The sequence below is a fragment of the Conger conger genome, chromosome 10, assembly GCF_963514075.1.
Source record: "Conger conger chromosome 10, fConCon1.1, whole genome shotgun sequence".
Lineage (NCBI taxonomy): Eukaryota > Metazoa > Chordata > Actinopteri > Anguilliformes > Congridae > Conger > Conger conger.
The window spans coordinates 43,635,259-43,656,088 of NC_083769.1; the positions used below are offsets into that span (position 1 = coordinate 43,635,259).

General features: G+C 43.8%; 1 protein-coding gene across 1 annotated transcript in view; it reads right to left on the reverse strand.

The window, feature by feature from the left end:
• prkcz (protein kinase C, zeta) overlaps nt 1-20,830 on the reverse strand; it is a 155,948-nt gene that overhangs the window by 132,828 nt on the left and 2,290 nt on the right. Inside the window, exons 2-4 of the mRNA XM_061258551.1 lie at nt 4,882-5,003; nt 3,422-3,511; nt 2,223-2,273 (exon numbers count right to left, since the gene is read on the reverse strand). Of these exons, the coding sequence (XP_061114535.1) occupies nt 2,223-2,273; nt 3,422-3,511; nt 4,882-5,003 (263 nt within the window). The remainder of the gene's footprint in view (nt 1-2,222; nt 2,274-3,421; nt 3,512-4,881; nt 5,004-20,830) is intronic.

Consider the following 20,830-nt stretch of genomic DNA (forward strand, 5'->3'; position numbering starts at 1 on the left):
CACAGAAACTACATCACATTTACAAATTCAAATCATCAGCTGGTCATAAAACCTGGGTTAGATATACAAGCTAACAGCCTGCATCCAAAGCGTGTCATTAAAAAAAACATACAGTATAAAGCACTCATGAATGGCACTCATTTCCAAATACTGCTGGCTGAGAGAGAGAGAGAGAGAGAGAGAGAGAGAGAGAGAGAGAGAGAGAGAGATATATATATATATATAATAAAACAACACTTTCATTTTCATCCAAGGAGAAGGGGGCTCTGTTTGTCAGGCTTTGCTAGGCACTGTGAGAAGGCAGTGGGCCAAAAAAGGGCAGACTCTGAACTTTACTGCCTGATACCAGTTCTTAAACTGGAACGAATGCACTTCCGGCCAAGGCACAACAACCTCCCCACGGATGAATGCGTGCAGCAAATGTCTTGCCAATCCAGTCATCACTTTTCGTGATACGTTTGGCCTGATGGCGGCACTAGAGGAAAGGTCGTAGGGCCACCAAAGTCAATACATTTCTTCCGCTTGGGAAAATGAATGTGGGCAGGAAATTCCATGGCAGTCCAGCCATTACCTGTTGAGATATGTTGATCAGAATTTGAAAGTTTGGCTTGATGGAGGCACGAGACGAAAGGTCATGGGGGTCACCAAAATCAATTGATTCCTTCCTCCTTGGAATATAAATCTGCACAGCAAATTTCACAGCAATCCAGCCATTAGTTTTCCCAGATACGTCTGTGATGCATGGATGGATGGATGGATGGATGAATGGACTTTATTAAATTACCTGCTTGGCAGAGGTTATCCTACATGCATCCAGCATGCATGTTATGCCCTTAAATAAACACCTTCATTTCTATTCTACAGACACACGAGCTGTCAAGTGTCACAAGCTGGTAGAAAGTTTAGGGGTTTAAGTTAAGGGGTCTCAGACACATCTGTACATTTCATATAATATTAATTTAATCTGTACGTTTATATAGTTTTGTTATAAACCTTCTGCCGCTTTAGAACATTATGTGAGATCACATTCTTTAGTTCCAGGTGCCAAGTTTTTATTTATTTAATCATTTTAGTGAATCACATGGGAATTTATAGCATGCACATATTGTTTTTCATGTACGACATTTCCCTGAGTGTGTGTGTCTCATCTGCGGTACTATAAGTCATGAGCTAATTAAACAAAAATGTAGAAAGACCAATGCTCTATGCTGAAGGCAAGCCTCATCAGAGATCAACACACACCACCCCTCCTCCTCCCCCCCCAAACGCTCCACCATTTCCTTCTTTTATTTCATTACGCACTCTGACCTCACCTAGATTGCTCCGATTGTTCATTTTATATTTGAGAACGTTTTTTTTTCCGGTTTTCAAAAAAAACCAAAAAACGTTGGATTGTTGGGTTAAGGCTTGAATCTTGCACATATGTGACCCTACTGGATAATGAACAAACAAGCAATCTCCACGGTTGACTTCCTTTAGCCGAATAACACCAGGACTCTGTCCACCCGTCTACATGGGTCAGTGGTGAAGAGAGACGGAGGTTCATTCAGTACACTGAAAAACCTTCAATACTCCAAGCAAGTATGGACACAGTATGCATTTATGTCCAATACTGCTCCCCCCGCCTCCCCTTAATATGGTTTTCTATTCAGTCGGCATCTGACCTGAGGTCAACTTCATTGCCATTTCAGGACACACACACCCCAGGGGTACTGAAGATGGGTAATAAATGTTTGGACATGCAGTGCCCGTGGCACAGTGTGACTCAGAATGTAACGCTCAAATTCCTGCTTTTTAGCCTCTCCTGTGGAAGTCATCCATTTCACAGATGAAACCAAAATCAATTTAGCTCCTATAAATGGCTCCACACACGGTCAGCATCTCCTTACTGCACCGCAGACCCGATATTAACACAGCTCCCTGCCACAGTCAAACACTTTTTAAGTATCTTACGGGGACCTCAACTCCTAGGCATGATTCCAAACACGATTAAGCTGTATTAAACTCAGAAGTGCCGCACAGTATAACCCTTCTTTCTTAGAAATCTATCATAAAAAAGGCCTATATTAAAATAACCATCTCCTGATTAACAAACACGGATTCTGTTCCATTTCTCTGGCAGAAAAGCGTCAGGTTGAGAGCAGCTCTGTGACAGAAACGCTTCAGGGGCTCGACGGGGTTTCCGGCGAGCGATCGCGTGTCATCCGACACAGAATACTCACTGTCTTCTCCGGGGCATGGCATGCCGGGCCTCTCTGGAATGCCAGGGAAAACTGCGGGAGAACAGCGGGAATACCACGCGTTAACACTCAACATCAGCAGCACACGGTCAATAAGGGCACCACCGGAACTGATCGTGTACGTACATCCAAGCGTCAGAGCCAAACGGAGTAGCACCATGCGCATTCAGAGGCGCGCTGCACTACACGCATAATGCTTCAGATGGAGCTCATGAGGTCCTGTTGTGGTATTGATTTCCCCGGGCTCACCCACCCCCGCTCCTTCTTTCCTTCATGTAGAAAGGGACCAGCTCTGGAGAATGTCAATTCACCGGCACATTGGCAGTACTTCAGCAAGCCCCCCCCCCTCCTCTCCCCACCCCCCGAGTTCAGCCTGCTCCAAATCATTATTCTGCTATCGTTCTGCATCCTAATGTCTGTTGTGATGATTCATGATTGGTGTGCAATGAGACCTGTTATTCCATAACCGCTTCGGATTAAAACATTTAGTCATTTTCACAACTGCGCTGTATATATTAAATTCACTTATTAATTCATCGAGGAGAAGTCAACCCTGCATTGGTTGAGCGGTGCGGTGTATATTTTTGCATTTCTCATGCCTTGAGGATGACTTCTTCTCTTGCATTTGAGGGCAAATATTGATCTCGGGTAGGATGCAACGAAACGGGGCAGACTGTCCGTCCCGGGCAGGGTTGAGCTCATCGTTCAGAAGTCATTTTCATCAAAACAGGACTGCGCTAATATCTTCAGGTTCGCACATATCCTGACAAAGATGTTTTCACCAAGAGTGAGCGTCGTGTCAGGGAGCGGGACAGTGAATTTCATTTTCCTCATGCCTCTTTTCTCGCTAAATCATTTCAAAGCTAGGGTTAAAGGCATGGAGGAAAATGAAACGCAGGTCTGTAAGTGTTTTGACCCATTTGAAAAATAATCACGTCTGCTTCAATGTGTAATCTGATATGGGTTTGGCTTTTCCTCTTAATGTCTTTTAAAATTTCTAGATTCCTTTATTTGCACTAACGTGATGTGTTATGATGTAATTATGGGTGTCTGTAATTTTGTGCTTATTTTCTTTGCCGGGTCTCTCTTGGAAAAGAGATTTCTTAATCTCAATGAGACTAACCTGGTTAAATAAAGGCTAAATAAAAAAAAAAATGATAATAATAAAACAGGAAAGATACCGTGAAGGAGGAGTCCTGACTTCCTGTTGCGGCTGTAGAGGCGAAAGGCTTCCTCCAGCTCCATCTGTGAAGAGATGGTGCACGGATCGCCTAGGCACAAACAAAAAATACAATAATGAATTCATCAACAAGCTTAGCAATATACTTCAATACATTCTAGCAATAATAGGCAAGTGTAAAAAAATTACACGGAACACAAAAAAAAACCTCAAACTTGCAAATTGAGAAATTAAAGGGAGCTGTCACAGAAGCCGTCATGAGATGTTTGCCAGGAACGCTTGGCAGGGATTTTTAATAAAAACTCAGGGAATATCTGCAGGGACTTGCGGCGGTGCGAAAGGAGTAGCAATTTTGAGCACATTTTCCAATTTCGGGGGCTCTTGATTAAAAATGTAACACTTTTAAATCTATATTCTCACAACCTTGCAGATCCGTAGCAGCTGCGGCAGCCATTTGAATGCAGTGACATGCAGTGAGCAGAAGGTCGTGATGTTTTAAGCATTACAGTCATGGACGTGACTCTCCTGTGACTACGTGTCAGCCCCTTAAAAGATTTCACCGCGGGACTGAATGGCCTTTTTCAACCTCCTTGAGACAATTATAGTCCCCTCTACAAGAAAAAGATCCATATTTTCTGCCCACATACCCAGCATACTCATATACAGCAGCTATTGCTGAAAAAAGTGTTTAGTCTTAATCTGGAAAGTGACCGATGCTGAAAGAGGAGGGATGAGCAGTTGAGCAGAAGAAAGGGTTTGACACACATGCAATGATGTGGCGAATATGTCGGGGTTTGCAGGATCTGGGAGGTGGCCGTGACAGGGGAACCCAGAATACAAAGCTGAAGATCAGCTGCTCTACACGGTGGTGCCAGCGGTCCACACTCCTGGTCCCAGAGAGCCGCTGGGACCAGGAGTGTGTGTGTGTGTGTGTGTGTGTGTGTGTGTGTCCCAGAGAGCCTCAGGGAGCGCCGGTATTTCCTTTCGCCCTCAATATCAGCAACCAATTCAGACCCAAGAAACCAGGTGAGGTGAGCCACTTGATCAATTAAAGCCACTAATTACACTGTTAAATGAGTGACGACAAAAACCTGCCGACCCTGTGGCTCTCCAGGACCAGGAGTGAGAACCACTGCACTGCACCACACTTTCACTGCAGTGGAGCACCGTACTGTAAACACCTCTTTTCTGAGGGCTTTGAGGAAATATTTTCAATGGTTAACAGAGAATTGTTTAGTTGATAAAAGAGAACATGTCTCTTTTTTTATTTGTTTGTTTTCGTAATGGCCCTGCTGTGTTAAGTACACACTCAGTGGCAGGTCAGATCTCAGCTCTACCCCCCACCGGAGGAATTAAGCGTGCAAGAGCCTGCAACAGCCTAATCTGGCCTACAGACCCAGAGGAGACAACACTACCCCCCCGTCCCATAAACATGGAGAAGAGGAGGTGAAGAGCACACACCTTCATCATCGATCCACTTGAGAGTGAGGGGCAGCTGCTGGGGCAGGCTGCACATCAGTCTGACCTCATCGCACAGGTCCAGGTAGGTCATCGAGGAATCCAGGTCAGAGATCAGCATGTCCCTACAGAAACACATCCAGGTCAGAGGTCAGCATGTCCCTACAGAAATACAGCCAGGTCAGAGGTCAGCATGTCCCTACAGAAACACATCCAGGTCAGAGGGCAGCATGTCCCTACAGCAATACAGCCAGGTCAGAGGTCAGCATGTCCCTACAGAAACACATCCAGGTCAGAGGTCAGCATGTCCCTACAGAAACACATCCAGGTCAGAGGGCAGCATGTCCCTACAGCAATACAGCCAGGTCAGAGGTCAGCATGTCCCTACAGAAACACATCCAGGTCAGAGGTCAGCATGTGCCTACAGAAACACAGCCAGGTCAGAGGTCAGCATGTCCCTACAGAAACACATCCAGGTCAGAGGTCAGCATGTCCCTACAGCAACACATCCAGGTCAGAGGTCAGCATGTCCCTACAGAAATACAGCCAGGTGAGAGGTCAGCATGTCCCTACAGAAATACAGCCAGGTCAGAGATCAGCAAATCCTTACAGAAACACATCCAGGTCAGAGGTCAGTCAGAATGTCTCTACAGAAACACATCCAGGTCAGAGGTCAGCATGTCCCTATAGAAACACAGCCAGGTCAGAAGCCAATCAGAATGTATCTAGAGAAACACATCCAGGTCAGAGGTCAATCAGCATGTCTCAACAAAAACACATTCAGGTCAGAGATCAGCATGACCCTACAGAAACATATCCATCCTTGCTCATAGTCTTGTAAATAATACACGTTTTATGGAACTATTCTGAATTGGGTACATTTAATTCACCTACAGTAGTATATGGTGACAGCCTGGTAGCATATTGCAATAACGCCCTTAATGCTACCCTATACCCGTCGTTCCACCCTGGCACTTCCCAAACTTCACTTCACAGGATAAATACGTGGAAACTTGAAGCAAAACATTCCCCTGAAGGCTGCATTTGGGAGTTTACCTGTGGGACTACATTTAAAAAGGTAAAATAAATGTTTTTTTTTGGTTTTTTTCCCCGAACTGCCTTTTAAGCCATTAGCCAACTGCCATAAACAGGAGCAGACTGAGCGCTGCACCTACAGAACGTTCAGCCGCCTCACCCTAACGAATGGACGCGAGCTGGGGAGCTAAGTGGCTCGTAAAAATCCAATCACTGCTCGAAACAGAACATTTATTCCTTTATTCTTTAACTTTACACTCCACCACATTTCAGGGGAGATTCTTTCTCTTTGGTTTTAAGGCTCCTGGGAAACGGTCGTCGAGCTGAGAATTTAATCTGTCGGAAAATGAGTTATTCAGGCGCAAACAACCACAATCGCTTAACATCCGTCTCTTTAATGAGCACTTAAAATTCACAATTTAAAAAAGGCTTTTCTCTTTTGTTTTCCTTGGAAAATGGCTGACAAATTATGATGCATTTAGTGTCGGTTAAATACAATGCAGATCCGTGCCAGTATAACCCGGCAGAACAATGCTATGAACAGCGAAACAATCCCAAGCAATTGTTCATCTTTCTCCTGCCAAAACGTGGAAGTAGCTGTTACATCAGCCGATGTGTTCTACAAGTTCCGCGCTAAACGGGCACAAGCCATTGGGAAGATGCCAAAGTGAACGGGTTGTGTGCACCGCTCATCTCCCACCATAACATAACAATGCTCACCTTTTCCTACCTCTACCACTAATGTGCACCTTTACTGCTTAGTTTGCCTAAAAGCTAGATAGTATCTAGCACCTTATCAAAGCTGCTCTTTAAAATCCTGACCATAAGCTCTCTGTGAAAGCTGCTTTGTTCAACAGGAACTGGCCTGTCCATTTTACTTCCTGTTCTCTGGGCAGTTCCACGTCTCCATAGCTACTGGACATGGAACTGCCTATAGAGTGTGACTACTACTAGGTTCAGACCTGTCTCACCATTCACTCCACCACCCCCACAACTGAGGACCACTGAGCACTCACAGGCACGCGACTAGGCCCGTGACCCCACACTTCCCAGAATGCACCCAGACTCCCAGCATCCCACTGGCCCACGGGCAGCCCCGTCACTCACGGCCGTAAGCGGTCTAAAGGTCAGCGCGGGGTTAACGCCACTCAGCAGCTTTAGCATTAGCATCGGCGCGGCGCTCTGAGCACCTTCCCCCCCCCCCCCCCCCGGGCTCACGCACTTCATCGCCCAGCACACAGGCGATGTGCCGCTCTCAGGAGCCGAATGGAAAACGCCAATACAAAAACCATTACTGAAATTAAATTCCATTTCCTCCCATTCCGAAAATAAAAAAAAGAGCGTCGTGCCAGTCTGTGGCACGAGGAAGAAACGCTTTGTCATAGAAAATGTCCCTCACACCGGTGTCGACTTCATCCACAAGGCCGTTGCCAGTGCCACCAGACAAACGTTAATAAGCATTTGGCCTCATCTCGCGAGTGCGGTCACTGCAATATAATGATAAGCATCCATTAAGAGAAGAGAAGCGGTAGCACGCGGGAAATAACCTCGCGAGGGGCTTCATTAGATTTGTACGGACGGAGACCGTTCACAATTCAATTTCTTGCTTTTCCTCCCGAGCCATAATCCCATAAACTGGAGCTGTGAGGTCGTGCCATCCACAGTTCCTGACTGAGAAAGTGGAAAAAAAGGCCCCATGGAGATGACAGGGCCAGCAGGAACAGCGGCCCCAGTGCAAGCCACTGCCTCACCATAGTACGTCCCCTGCTTACTCAGGGCTGTGGGGGAGGGGGAGGCATGGGTACAGTATGCACACTGGAGACACCTAGTGTATCTGTGGGGAAAGGGCAGTTTAGGAGGCATTTCAACTTTGACGAGACGCGGTTTGAAATTAATCTCTTCTTATTCCAGTTGCAGTCGGCAGAATTTCAACCGATATTCTCACACGTCAACAGCATCTTGAAAAAGACCAATACCGTAACACCGCTGACTAACTCTCATCGCGTCGCTTTTGCAATTACTTTTCAGCTGCTCGTAGTCTCTGGCATCTACTACTCTTCCCTGACCAAGGCCATTTAAAAAACAAAAAAAACATTTTTTTTTTTATTTTTTAAGATTGTGGTGGATCTCTGCTGTGGCAACTGGCAAAGCAAGGTAGCCATGGTAACCTAAATAGGGAAGACTTATTGACTTATTAAAAGGAGTGTTTTTCAGCGTTGTGCACAGGAGTAGTTTGAGTCATACGGAGTGACATGCTTCAGACCCACCGTGTCCTACAGTGTGCGCTTCCCATTGACCTCAAGCTGCCCTCTCAGCTACACGCTCTGTTCAGCTTACTGTACTTTTCTATGCTTCATACATCATTCAGAATAATGATAATAATTCAAATACATACAGGAAAAACCCACTTTTTAACTGGGAAAAGAAGGTTGTTGCAGGCATTCATTCACATGCAGTGTAGAGTATGTACCCGCACAGATAAAAAGATCTGTATGAATAAAATATAAAAATAGGTCTAATGGTCTTGGTAAACTACTTCTTATAGAGCCGCCTGAAATTCAGTGCTTAGCTACCATGTCATAATTCCTATTTGCATAAAATCTAAAAACAGAGATTAAAACACAGAACATATGGCTAAACATAAAATGATGTAGATTCAAATGCTGAAGGAAAAAAAAAAAATAGTTTTACACATTCTCAAAGCAGGATCTCCAGCTTATACAATGTTAAGAAAGTGCACTTTTGAAACAGAAAGCAAGGCTTTCTTCTGCAATTCAGTGAGCCTGCCACAGGAAACAAACAGCTGACTCCCCTGACTCCCTTAAGGCCTTTGACAATGGCCTCATCACCACAGACCTAAACTCAATTTGATTTTGATGCTGTGAATAAAATCAACGATTGTGAATATATTGAATATGTACATTTATTTGGCTCTATCGCCTATATCATTGTGTGCCCACCTCGTGGAAACTAGACAGAGTAGTGAGAAGTGTATCAATATTAGAGCTGACCTTAGATTCTGTATTTTCTGACTGGAATAATCCAGTGTCCAGGTCTGTGCATAGTAACACTGACACTGTTGCTATGAAAAGAAAAGCATATTCCAGACTAGAAAAGCAACAGCAGAATATTTCTTTGTGCACATTTTTATTTAAAGTTGTCCAGAACAAAGTAATGATAAGAAGATAAACAGTGTAACTTAATTACAGAAGACATCTTTAAAAATATGAATGAAATTTTTTAAATTTATTTAATGGACATTTTAAATATTCCAAACTGAATCCATAAAGTGGCAGGGGAAGAGAAAGTGTAAAGATACAGACACATTCCTGTGGGAGGAGCTAAGGTAAAGATACAGACACATTCCTGTGGGAGGAGCTAAGGAGTCTGTTGACAATACCCCGGCAACAAGTCCCGCCCGCCCGCCCGCCCGCCCCCACACACACACACACACACACACACACACACACACACACACAATACAACACGGTCCACCAGCAAAATCCAGGCACTGCTTCATGACTGCACTGCTTCTGTTACATTGTCCCTTGTTACAATACTGCCAAACAAAGAACCTTGAAAAGCCAATACAACGTGCAAACGCCTTTTTGCAAAAAAAAGAATAAGACATTGCGTCAGGAGCAGAAGGGACCATTCATGGTGTGAATGTACGTACGCCTTCGTGAAACACCTCACTCCTGCGAGACCCAGGCGTGGCCTAATACAGTACAATGCCTCGCTCACGCTACACCACAGCGAAACCGTGGACGGCGCTGCTCCATTACAGTGCGCCACTCTGTCACGGAGACGCGTGTGAACAGTCTCAAACTAACGCTGAAACGCACAGCTCAGAAAATGTCAGAAAAACTGACACTGAAGATAAACGTCAGCGACCATCTTCACCAGGCCACCGACGCAGGCACACACACACACACACACACACAGACAACCAGCTGAGGCATTCAGACGTTGACCATAACCCTCACTGAATGATCATTCTGTAGTTTCCCCATGGACACCCCCCTCCCCCCCCATTACGACATCCTAGTAGGACAGTCTTGGTTTCGGATAAGACTGCATATGGAAGCATAAAATCTGCTGCCGACATTCTTTCGGAAAATGATAAAATGAGCCATAAATCTGCCCTGTCAGTGTTCTTGATGACTTTGCCCTGAGAATAAAATACTGTTAGTTATGCTGTCAGAGTCTAGAACTGAAGCACACCAGTACTTTTTAGACTCACAACCCAATCTTGTTCTTAAACAGAGAGAGGTAATGGAGTTAGATTGGTGCGAGTCTGATAATGATGATGGCACAGTCAGCATATGAAGCACTTCTTCCCTGCCAGCTCCACTGAGGAGTACAACCTTACCATGCCACAGAGGAATATAACTTCACCGCGCCCCAGAGGAATATAACCTCACCGCGCCCTGTAACCCTTGTACTGTTTGCGGAGTCTGGATTTCTTCACGCCTCAAGGGTGCCTGCAAGGTGTGTCCGTTTACAGGAGGCCAGGAATGATTTCCCGGAGAACGGAGACGGCGGGAACGCCGCAGGCTCACGCACCGCTGTGACATCAGCAATCGCCATGTCAATCACCGTCTCCCAGGAAACCCCCCCCCCGCCGCATCCCATCCCATGAATGACATGACCTGGTACTGCGGAGTCAGCTAGTTCCAGGCAGGAAGCAGAATGCATTTTCCACTGTTACGTTTGGCGGGCAACTGTGTGCCTCCGATAAGCACAAACCTCACACGGATGTCAGAACGTCTTAATGAGACAGTGGAGATGCGGTGCCTATCGACATTAAACAGTTGTTTGCGCTAAAAGTTCACATTTTCAAAAGAAAACTCATTTTAAAAAAATGTCTTCTTCACTTGTGATTATCCTCCTGTGAAATATCAGTGTCGCAACAGCCAGATAAATTATGTTTCGCAAATGCAATGATGAGACGGAATAAGACAAGCAAAACGCAGTTTTCCAACCTGCCTTTTTGGAAAGGGTGACTGATTAACTGAGTCTCCATCTCCCGCTCTTCCGGGCAGCTTGTTAATCATACATTTGCCTCCCTGCAGGCTAGAAGACCTTTGCCTGAGACAGCGACTTGGGAAATTGCATATTTATGTCTCAGTTGGATGATTCATGTTCAGTGGAGCCTGAACAGCCAGGCACACAAACAGATACGTTGCAGAAGTCGCAACGCTGAGATCACGTCTTTATACAAGTATGTGTAGTGAAATGTTGCCGTGACAGACTCGTTCACGTTGTCCAATAAGAACATAGGTAAGAGCAAATGAGTAAATAAGTATTTAAGGTACATGACTGGGACCCGCAAGGTCGCTGGTTCGATCCCCAGTGTAGCCACAATAAGATCCGCACAGCCGTTGGGCCCTTGAGCAAGGCCCTTAACCCTGCATTGCTCCTAGTCTAATCAACTGTCAGTCGCTTTGGATAAAAGCTTCAGCCACATTTACATGTAATGTAATGTAATTAAAAAGGCACCACAATGGAAATACGTCTTCAGGACTTCATTGTGTTTTGTTCCTCAATAATCTTTGTGTGTGTTTAAGGGCTTCTGACACTGTGTATATTTTGAAATATATAAAATAAAATCAATCAATCAACCAACCTTGCTGTGTCCAGGTAAGGACGCAGGCCCAACAGGGACAAATCTCACATTCCACAGCCCCCGAATGTGCTCAACACAGGCTGTGTAATTCCAAAGAAAAAGAGAAGGAGTACTACAATGTGGCAGATACATAAATAAAAAAGGGGGGGGTGGCAAAGAAACGTTATCTAAATCTGGGGACACTGGGACACTCCGCAGTCCAGTGAGCCAAGGGGACGGAGAGATAAAAAGCCAAACTAACACACAGGCAGACCAGCGCCCTGCTCAATAACTCCCTGTGTCCCAAGAAACACGCACTGACTCGACCGCACACAGAACTCAAAAGAACACCTTCTCCAAGGCGGAGAAACGCTGAGGTCCAATGGCAAGTGCACTTGCTGTGGTTAAGATACCAAGCCCTTCATGGCTAGCCCTTCATTGACAGGTCGTTGGCATTTAACTCAAACGAGACTTCGAAAGACAGTTAACATCGCAGTAAACATCACTTACACCAAGACTGTCAGGTCAGGAAACATTAATAGGTATGTGAAGATAGCATTGCTCAAACTAAAAAATAGCCGAGTGAAACAGGGCTTTTATCAGTTTGAGATGACGAGGGCAAGAGAAAATGTCATAACAAAAAAAAAAAACATACAAACTCATACTGTAACAATAAAAGCTAATCCAAGGGCACATAGTGGAAGAGTACAGAGATACACCACAGCAGCACTATATGCCACATTAATATAAAGCATAACCTAAGCATTAGTGCTCACTGCCATATTTAGATTATCCACCCAATCCCATACAAAAACACGATTTACAGCAAACACAATGCAAGAAAAACTGAAATCCACCCGATTCCGGCACCCAAACAAACACTAAAGATAGCAGCGGGGTCAAGACCTGAAGGTCTGTAGCCAAGGAGACCAAGAAAATATTCACACTTTTCATAATAAGGATTCTGAGAGACTATGACACTCATTATAGTATGAGTACAGAACGAAACCACAAAATCTGTCTGTTCATTGACTGCTTAAACGTCAGGAAGCTTTAAGAGTTTAAGAGCTTGAGGAAAACTATAAACTATAACTACAAACTGTTTTAGGAAAATAAATAAATAAATTTGGTCCACGCACAGCAGAGACCTAAAATAAGCAGGACAATTTATCCGGTCGGTCATAGCAGGGGAAAGGACTGATAGTTCTGCAAAGTAATGAATATCATGGTGCAATCTTTTTTATGACAGCAAACACCTCGTGCTGATGAACATAATCCAGGCAGACATTCCTTTATCAGTACTTAACATTCCAGCCTGCAGGACTACGGCACACAGAGATATGGAAAAACCTGTTGGGAAATGCGCATCTGCATATTTTCCAAACCGGAGACATCTTGATCTGATGCTGCATTGTAAGGTCCTCTCTTTCCACACCCCCACTTTCCCGCCCAGGAGTCCCCCCCAAAGGACCGTGGGGAAAAAAACAACAGCACACAGCGGCTTATGAGAGGAAAGGGTGCTGTGACCTCTCTTCAGCTCAGCTTTGGTGAAATGGATGTATGCATGCAGACTTTAATGGAAAAAAACGTCTCCCACTTCCTTCCCAGCGGTGCGCGGTAGACAACAACACAATCCAACGCCATTCATAACCCCGGCACTTCCTCCGGTGCCTGTAACCAAAGAGTACTAAAGGCAATATCCTTCAATCCTCGGCCCCAGCTGAAAATATATATATATATTTTTTGGAAATTAAAAAAAATAAAAATAAAGGTCAAGCAAACATATTTTTTACGTTACTTGATTGAAACAGTATATTACCCCTTTTCCACCTCTGATTTAAAATGGATCTTGTCCAGCCCCTGTCACTGTACACTGCAGTGTCACATTTCTCATGGAGCACAGCCTCCATTTTGTCAAGGGCACCAAGGGCTGCCCTGATAAGAATGAATGCCGTCTGACCACAACTTCTGAATACTGTTTTTTATTTTTTTATTTTTTTATAATCAGTGGTTTACGTGGTTTGCATGGGGGCCGGTTGGGTTTGCGGACAGCCAGATAAGGTTGGGAGGGGGTAGATTTGTGTGGGAGAGCTACCCAAAAAATTTTTTAAAGGTGTGGTGCTATGGTAGTGACAAAAGAGTTTATTTTTAATGAAATAATTTTGAAGAAAAAACCTTATACTGCCAAACTATTTTTCTCAAAACTTAAACTGTCAAATTACTTCCTTCCCACACAATGTGCAAGGTGTACTGCAGTGCACCTCCAATGCACATGAAATGTTTACAGAACCAGGGATAAATGAACACAAAAGAATAAAATAGATCAGCCTCTAACTTCTATCCAGAGAATATTAAGAGGTGTGGGGCTGCTTTGAGCCCTGCAGAGGACCACTTCTTAAAAAAAAAAATTCAAAATAAAGTGTGCCGTTTTATTTCCACTAAAGGTATATTTTCTGTATCTACTGTTCGGATCAAGGATTGAGACTGCGGCTTCAGGCAGAACACTTATTTATATTGCCATCAACAAAAATACCGCACTATCGTCAAATGCCTCTGGGGTAACTCCTGAAATATGCTGCACAGACTCCAGATTAGAGAAACATAATCAAAACCTAAAATTCTAAGATTCTATCCTAGCTGCAGCTGCATAATCTCAAAAAATCCTCCGCCCATTCCTTAGCCCCCTCTGCCCCCAAAAGACAACCATCTAATTGCTGTACTCTTCAAAATATAAGCACACAATAAGGGTCACCTGAAGTTCATGTCTTGACGCATTGCTCTGGGTCTCTATGGAAACACAGATTCCAGGCCGATTCCTGGCACAGTAGGAATACAGTATCAAAAAAAAGAACATGTGAACAGCAGAAGCACTCAATTACAGCATTGAAGACGTCAGTCAGACCCTCTTCAAAGCATTTTTTTGAAACTCGCCTCATCGTTGTGCTGAGCAGGTAAAAGCAAGATTAGCATAAATGTCACACCGATGGGTTTCTCCGCAGAGGGGAAAATAAAAATCTACAGAAACTGACTACTAAAAAGAAATAATAATAATGAGTCCAAGTCTGTTCACTGAGTTCTGTTTATTGACATTTCCACACACACAGAATAAAAAATAATAAATCAAAAAAACACAAGAGAGCTACTCTGCATCTGTAGTAAAAACAGAACTGCGATCTTGCAAAAAGAAGATCTTGCCTACCACTGTCAGAACAGCAGAATCCCTCCCCCTATTTCGACGCAGACTCAAAACCCACCTTTTCAAACTCTACCTTAGTCCTCCCTCCTGATTTCCCCTGCCCCTCCTTTCTGATATCCCTATCCTTGTCTAACCCCCCCCAAAAATAAAAAATAAAATAAAATAAAAAATATGCACTTCTGATGACAACTATGTTTAGAACAGCATTTCCTGTGTATTTTGCTAGTTTCTGGATGTGATGCTCTTGACTTATGGTAGAACCTATGCACTTGTAAATCGCTTTGGATTAAAAGCGTCTGCCAAATGACAAAAATGTAAATGCAAAGACACAGTGCAGTGGCTAAATGCGGCCAGCAGGCTACACTCAGCTGGGGTCAGCGTGCGACAGCAGCACTGCTCACGTCTCTCACTGTAGAGATACAGCACATTACACATACACATACACATACACATACACATACACATACACATACACATACACATACACATACACACACACACACACACACACACACACACACACATACACAGCGCCACTCCACACAGCTAATGCTGGGGTGACCGTCTGATCACTTCTGTATTTATTTTCAATCACAGCTAACTGTAATCCACACTTCCGAAGGACTCCTGCCATCCGTTGCAAAGTTGTGTCCTTCAGACAATGCCGTTTCAAGTACGAAGGCAATTGAAATATGGGACAAATTAAAAACAAAGGAATTGAAACAAAACCAAGGTCAGACATTAAGGTCTGTAGTTACTGTCAGCCAAACCTCACAAGCGCCTTGCAATTGGTATTGCTTAAATATAAAAGTATGGGGCAGAAAGCTATATAATAGTAATTATGCTATTTATCAAATACATTTTTTTTTTTTTTTTAAAGCTTCCATTTTTAACTAATATAAGCTACAAAAAAATTGCTGAATTACTGAAAATTAGTAAAAATAAGTAATGTGGTTTAGCAGCATCCTGCTATTAATTTAGCTATTAAAGCACACTGGTTCAACATTTAGCCTATATAAGAAGTGTCCCAGTATTAGTGCATTATAAAAAGCACACTGGTTCAACATTTAACCTATGTAAGATGAGATGAGATGAGAAGATCTAAATGACTTTGGTTGGGATGAATTTGGTTGGGAATCTTATTTCTGTGACCACACACTCTGCCGAATCTGGGCTGACCCTGACTGAGAAAGTGTTCGTGTCACTTAAATCAAACCGGCCGCTCCAGCGACTTCATATTTCCTATGACGGATCGCCCTGCATCCACATGCAGCACCAGCGCCTGCATGCAGTCCGTCATGCAGGGGCTTTAAATCAGACCTCGGCCCGATCCCAGCCAAGCGGTTTTTCACTGAGGGTAGCGGAGGCCCACTGCTGTCTCTTTGAGGCATTGTGGGGAAACCTGTCCCTTGGGGGAGAGAGGGCAGTTTTGTACCAAACAAAATAACAACCAGCGCGAGCAAGAGATCACACATTCCATTATTCGGATATTAAAACATGATACGTTTAATGTGATACGTGTATGTTTGATCGTTTACATGGAAACATACTAATATGACTGTGATGTAGGCTAATCCTTGTGTCATTAATATTCATGAAGGACATCCAGGTGAACATATGCATAAAATAACAGATAACTTGATATTGCATTTCAAACAGAATGAATAACCGAATGTGACGCACGTATCCAAATGATCCTGTTGTTTAATATTCAAAACATTCAAGCTCATACCAGGTATACAGTCGAGGAGGTCTGCAATCTGCCATTTTATCATTTAGCTGCTCTTATCCACAGCAACTCACACGGAATACATTCTTACACAAAGTGCACTTCTACAGCCAGACATTTTACCAAAGTCATTCATGTTAAGTATCTTGGTCAGTGGTACAACAGTAATGGCTCAGCTGGGAATCAAATCCGCAATCTTTGAGTTATAAGCCCAGTTCCCCAAGCAGGCAGCATTTTTATTTTAACTTCAAACAAAATGAGATACTGAATTTCAGGAGAATATCGCATTTATTGTGCATATTGCTGTGGTGCAGAGAGAAAAGAGAATTTTTTTTTTTTAATGGTTGGAGAAGTGGGGCCCATCAGCAAGAGATGTTTGAAAAGCATGATTACATGTCCAAAAAGAAAATCAGTGGTTCCACCCATCCAATCAAAAGACGCAGCCACCTGTGAAATGGCCATGGCTCCGCTGTCAGCATTATACTAACGACGGCGCAAGAGCTTGCTCTACTGGCCCTCCCCGGATGCTTTCTTCCCCCCACCGTGACATACACATTTACAATAGGCCCCAGAAGCATGGCAGCGCACCAACAAGCCAAGGAAATCCAAGGCAGAATTAGGGAAAAATACTAATATGGGCCACCATATTAGTATTTTTCCCTCACTTGTTGCTAGGCAACAGACGGGATTAGGCTGTCTGCGAGCAGTCTCGTGGTAGTCCACGGCCCACCCATTACATATTTCTACAAGTGGAAGAGGCCGGCGCATGCAGAAAGCATCAACATTAATTGAACCTGTGGCAATTATTCCACCACCTGCCATCTACAACAAAAACAGGTGGCTGTAGCACCTGTGGCAACCAGTGCTTACAGGTTCAATTCCCAGGTTGTACTCTCACTGTCATTGTAGACTTGAGCAAAGAACGCAGCCTGAATACAGCTGGGTACTGTATTTCAGTAAATACAGTACCCAGCTGTATTTTGGATTAATCACCCAAATTATTTTTTTTATTCGGCTATCATTATATAAATATAAGCTTTCAAAAGGTCAATTTGTCAAACATTCACACAAGAGCTGTCACCTGTAGAACCTACTTTGAATAGACAGAAGAGGAAGTACAGAAACGGTATTGATTTGACAGCCGTTGAACTTCTTAAATTCAGTACATTTGAATACAGTGGAATGCATTCAGGTGCGAGTATGAATTGCCACGGGCTAGCCGGTGGCAGAAGTCAGATCAGTGTGTTTCCACCCCCCTTTCCCATTGAGGGCGTATCCAGTAACTGAAATTACAAAATGAACCGAGAAGTCTCAACTTTAAAAAAACAGAATTACAATATTACAACATCATTATAATAAAAAATAATTACAATTTAAGCACCGGGTGAGTACTTTCACAGATTGAACTGCCCTACTTAAATTGTTCGAAGTGACTAGGTTTGTCAAACCACTGGAGCAAAATTAACTGGAGCAAAAGTAATATTGACCATTACATTGCGTAGATAGGTACTACAGGCGGTCTTGTGTGAAATGACACTAAATTTTGTTATATTGACATAAGACCTTGTATTTTGGTATGAACTATTACTTTGCGGCATCAGGTTTGAGTCCGCCACATTTTAGACTGTTCTGGAAACTCGTGCCTCAGTGGATCCCAAAACCTCTTCTCTGTGACCTCCCAGCCAGATCCAGGTACGTACTGTAAGGTGTGTGTCCGACCTCATGCACACCTGATACAACAAAATCCAGCCCTTGAAAAGTTGCAACAGGTGTGCTTGATATGGGCACAAATCGGATACCTGGATCTGATCGCTAGGAGACGTTTGGGAAGCACTGCCTTCGTTAAGGGTTCCTCCATAGAATGATGTGGCCACTTTCAGCCTGATGGTTATATTTAAGTGTACTGACTTCAACAGGGTTAGGCTAATCTATAGTAACCTGGAGTACAATAAAAGTGGTTTTTTTTTTGGTTTTTTTTAAACAACCACTTCTCCTGACGAAAAGCAGTTTAGTGACAGTGTGATCACAGTGCTTTCATACAGAGAGTCGCTGGGGTCACTGCTAAACACAGGGTCTGTTCAATTAATAATGTTTAGGCTGAGTAACAGTCCAGTCAGAACTACAGCATGGCCCCATTCTCTTAAATGTCTGACTGTAGTGCGAAATGTAGCTCATTAAAACACATGCACAGTATTCAGCAAAATAAACATTAATTTCACTATTCATGCCGTTGATGATTTTTTTATGTTACAAAATTAACTGAACTCTCCCTCATAGATCATCTTCTGAATTTTTGGAATGGTGTTTCCTCTGTGGGTAGTCGTACAATAGAAAATAATAGCAAACAGTATAACACTGTCCAAATAAAACATAAGTAAGAAAAACGGATCAAGATCATATAACAGTCAGAGTTATTATAATGCATCTAAAACTTCCCTGAAAATAAAAACACAAATTCAGCCTATCTTTCGAACTCCACAAATTCATAAGCACAATTCCATTCTGAATAATTCAACACTCATGTCAGAAGCACGTTTACTATGTGAGCTCATCTGATTATCGCATCCAGCACCGCAAAACATGAATACACACATACACACAGAAATATAAACGCTCACATCGCTGACACACAGGAGTGGAAGAGTGCGGCGTGTTCTCAAGAGGTCTGCCGGGTTTAGAAAGCCCCCCCCCCCCCCCCCACACGGAGGAGGTCAGTGCAGCCCACAAACTGGCACACTGAGTGGATGTTTAGACGATTCGGGCCCAAGCACTGTGCCCAGAGGCCGCAGAGCAGCACAGGGCAGTGGAGCTGGCAGTCGCACAAGGGCAGCCTAACAGGAGGTCACGTGACCCTCTCGCTGGTATTCAGAGGCCGATTCCCCCATCGTTGGTGTGCGCCTATCTGGATCACTGCCGTGCCAAAGCAAAGCCGGGCACAAGACCGCCATTTCTGAAGCGGACTCTCCCAAAGATGGGTGGCACTGATGGTGTGGTGGGTAGCACTGCCGCCTCACAGCAAGGAGGTCCTGGGTTCGAATCCCGGTCGGCCGGGGCCTCTCTGCGTGAACTTTGTATGTTCTCCCTGTGTTCCATGTGGGTTTCCTCCAGGTACTCCGGTTTTTTCTCACAGTCCAAAGACAAGTTAAGTTAAGATAATGAATGGATGGACTTTCCCAAAGACGCCACAGATCTTTGAGCCCCCCCCTTCGAAATAGCCTCCCAAATACTGTGTCCTCAAAATACAGTATGTACTGTCCACTAAGCATACTTCTTACTTATATGGCAGAGCCATCTTTGGGTCCAATCACAGTTCAAAGAGGATCAAAGAGTGCTTTAGTGATCTTTGGTTTCCCCGATAGCAATGTGTCTTGAAAATGCAGGACATACTTCAAACACAATTTCAGGACAGCTCTTGAAACTTCTATGTGTGTTTCCGAAAACACGGTATGAGGAGAATTTTCCAGATTTACATGAAGAAAGCCTTCCCTTCACTTCATTATTTTTCAAAACGGAATCAAAATGACATTCAGAGGTTAGGTTGCTAACAAATTCCACTTTCCTTAACATAATTAACATTAGACACTAGGCTACCCAATTTACTGAGGCAGCCTGAATAGCCATTTTAATCAACAAAAATAAAATCTTGCGGAAGCATTAGAACATAAGATCACTTGCGTTGATCCCAAAACTGCTCATGTGGGAAATTTGTGGTAGGGTAGATAGAGGACATTGTTTTAGGTATGTTTAGATAATTGATTTGTCCTCTGTCAGTACAAAGGCTGAGATGGATATACGCAATAATTGGTATCTCACGACTAGTCCCAGAATGTTGTGGAAAAGAAAAGAGAAGAGAAAATTAAAAAATTTTAAAAAATGACCGGGAACTCACCCCTGGTCAGGCAGGACTGGCACAATCGCTCATAAATCAGTTAATTGTACTATTGTTCTCCTACAGAGTCAGTTTCTCTCAATAAGAGAGTCTGTAAAATGAATGTACCTGTCAGGTAAGGTAAGGTAACCAGCTGTAAGTGCCTGTAATCAGCCTGGCTCTTGTCTCAGCTCCTTGGCTGTGACTATGCACATTTTCCCTGTCCATTATCCTGCTCTGTCTGTAGGGCAGGAGGCTGGTATGAATTACCAGAGATTGATGTTGCCAAAACCTTTTTACGCCACATTACTGATTTAGCAGATACTCGTATCCATCCATCCATTATCTTAACCCGCTTAACTTGAACAGGGTCGCAGGGCATACATTGGGCGAAAGGCAGGAATACACCATGGACAGGTCGCCAGTCCATCGCAGGGCACACACACCATTCACTCACACACTCATACCCACGGGCAATTCAGACTCTCAAATCGTCCTGCATGTCTTTGGACTGTG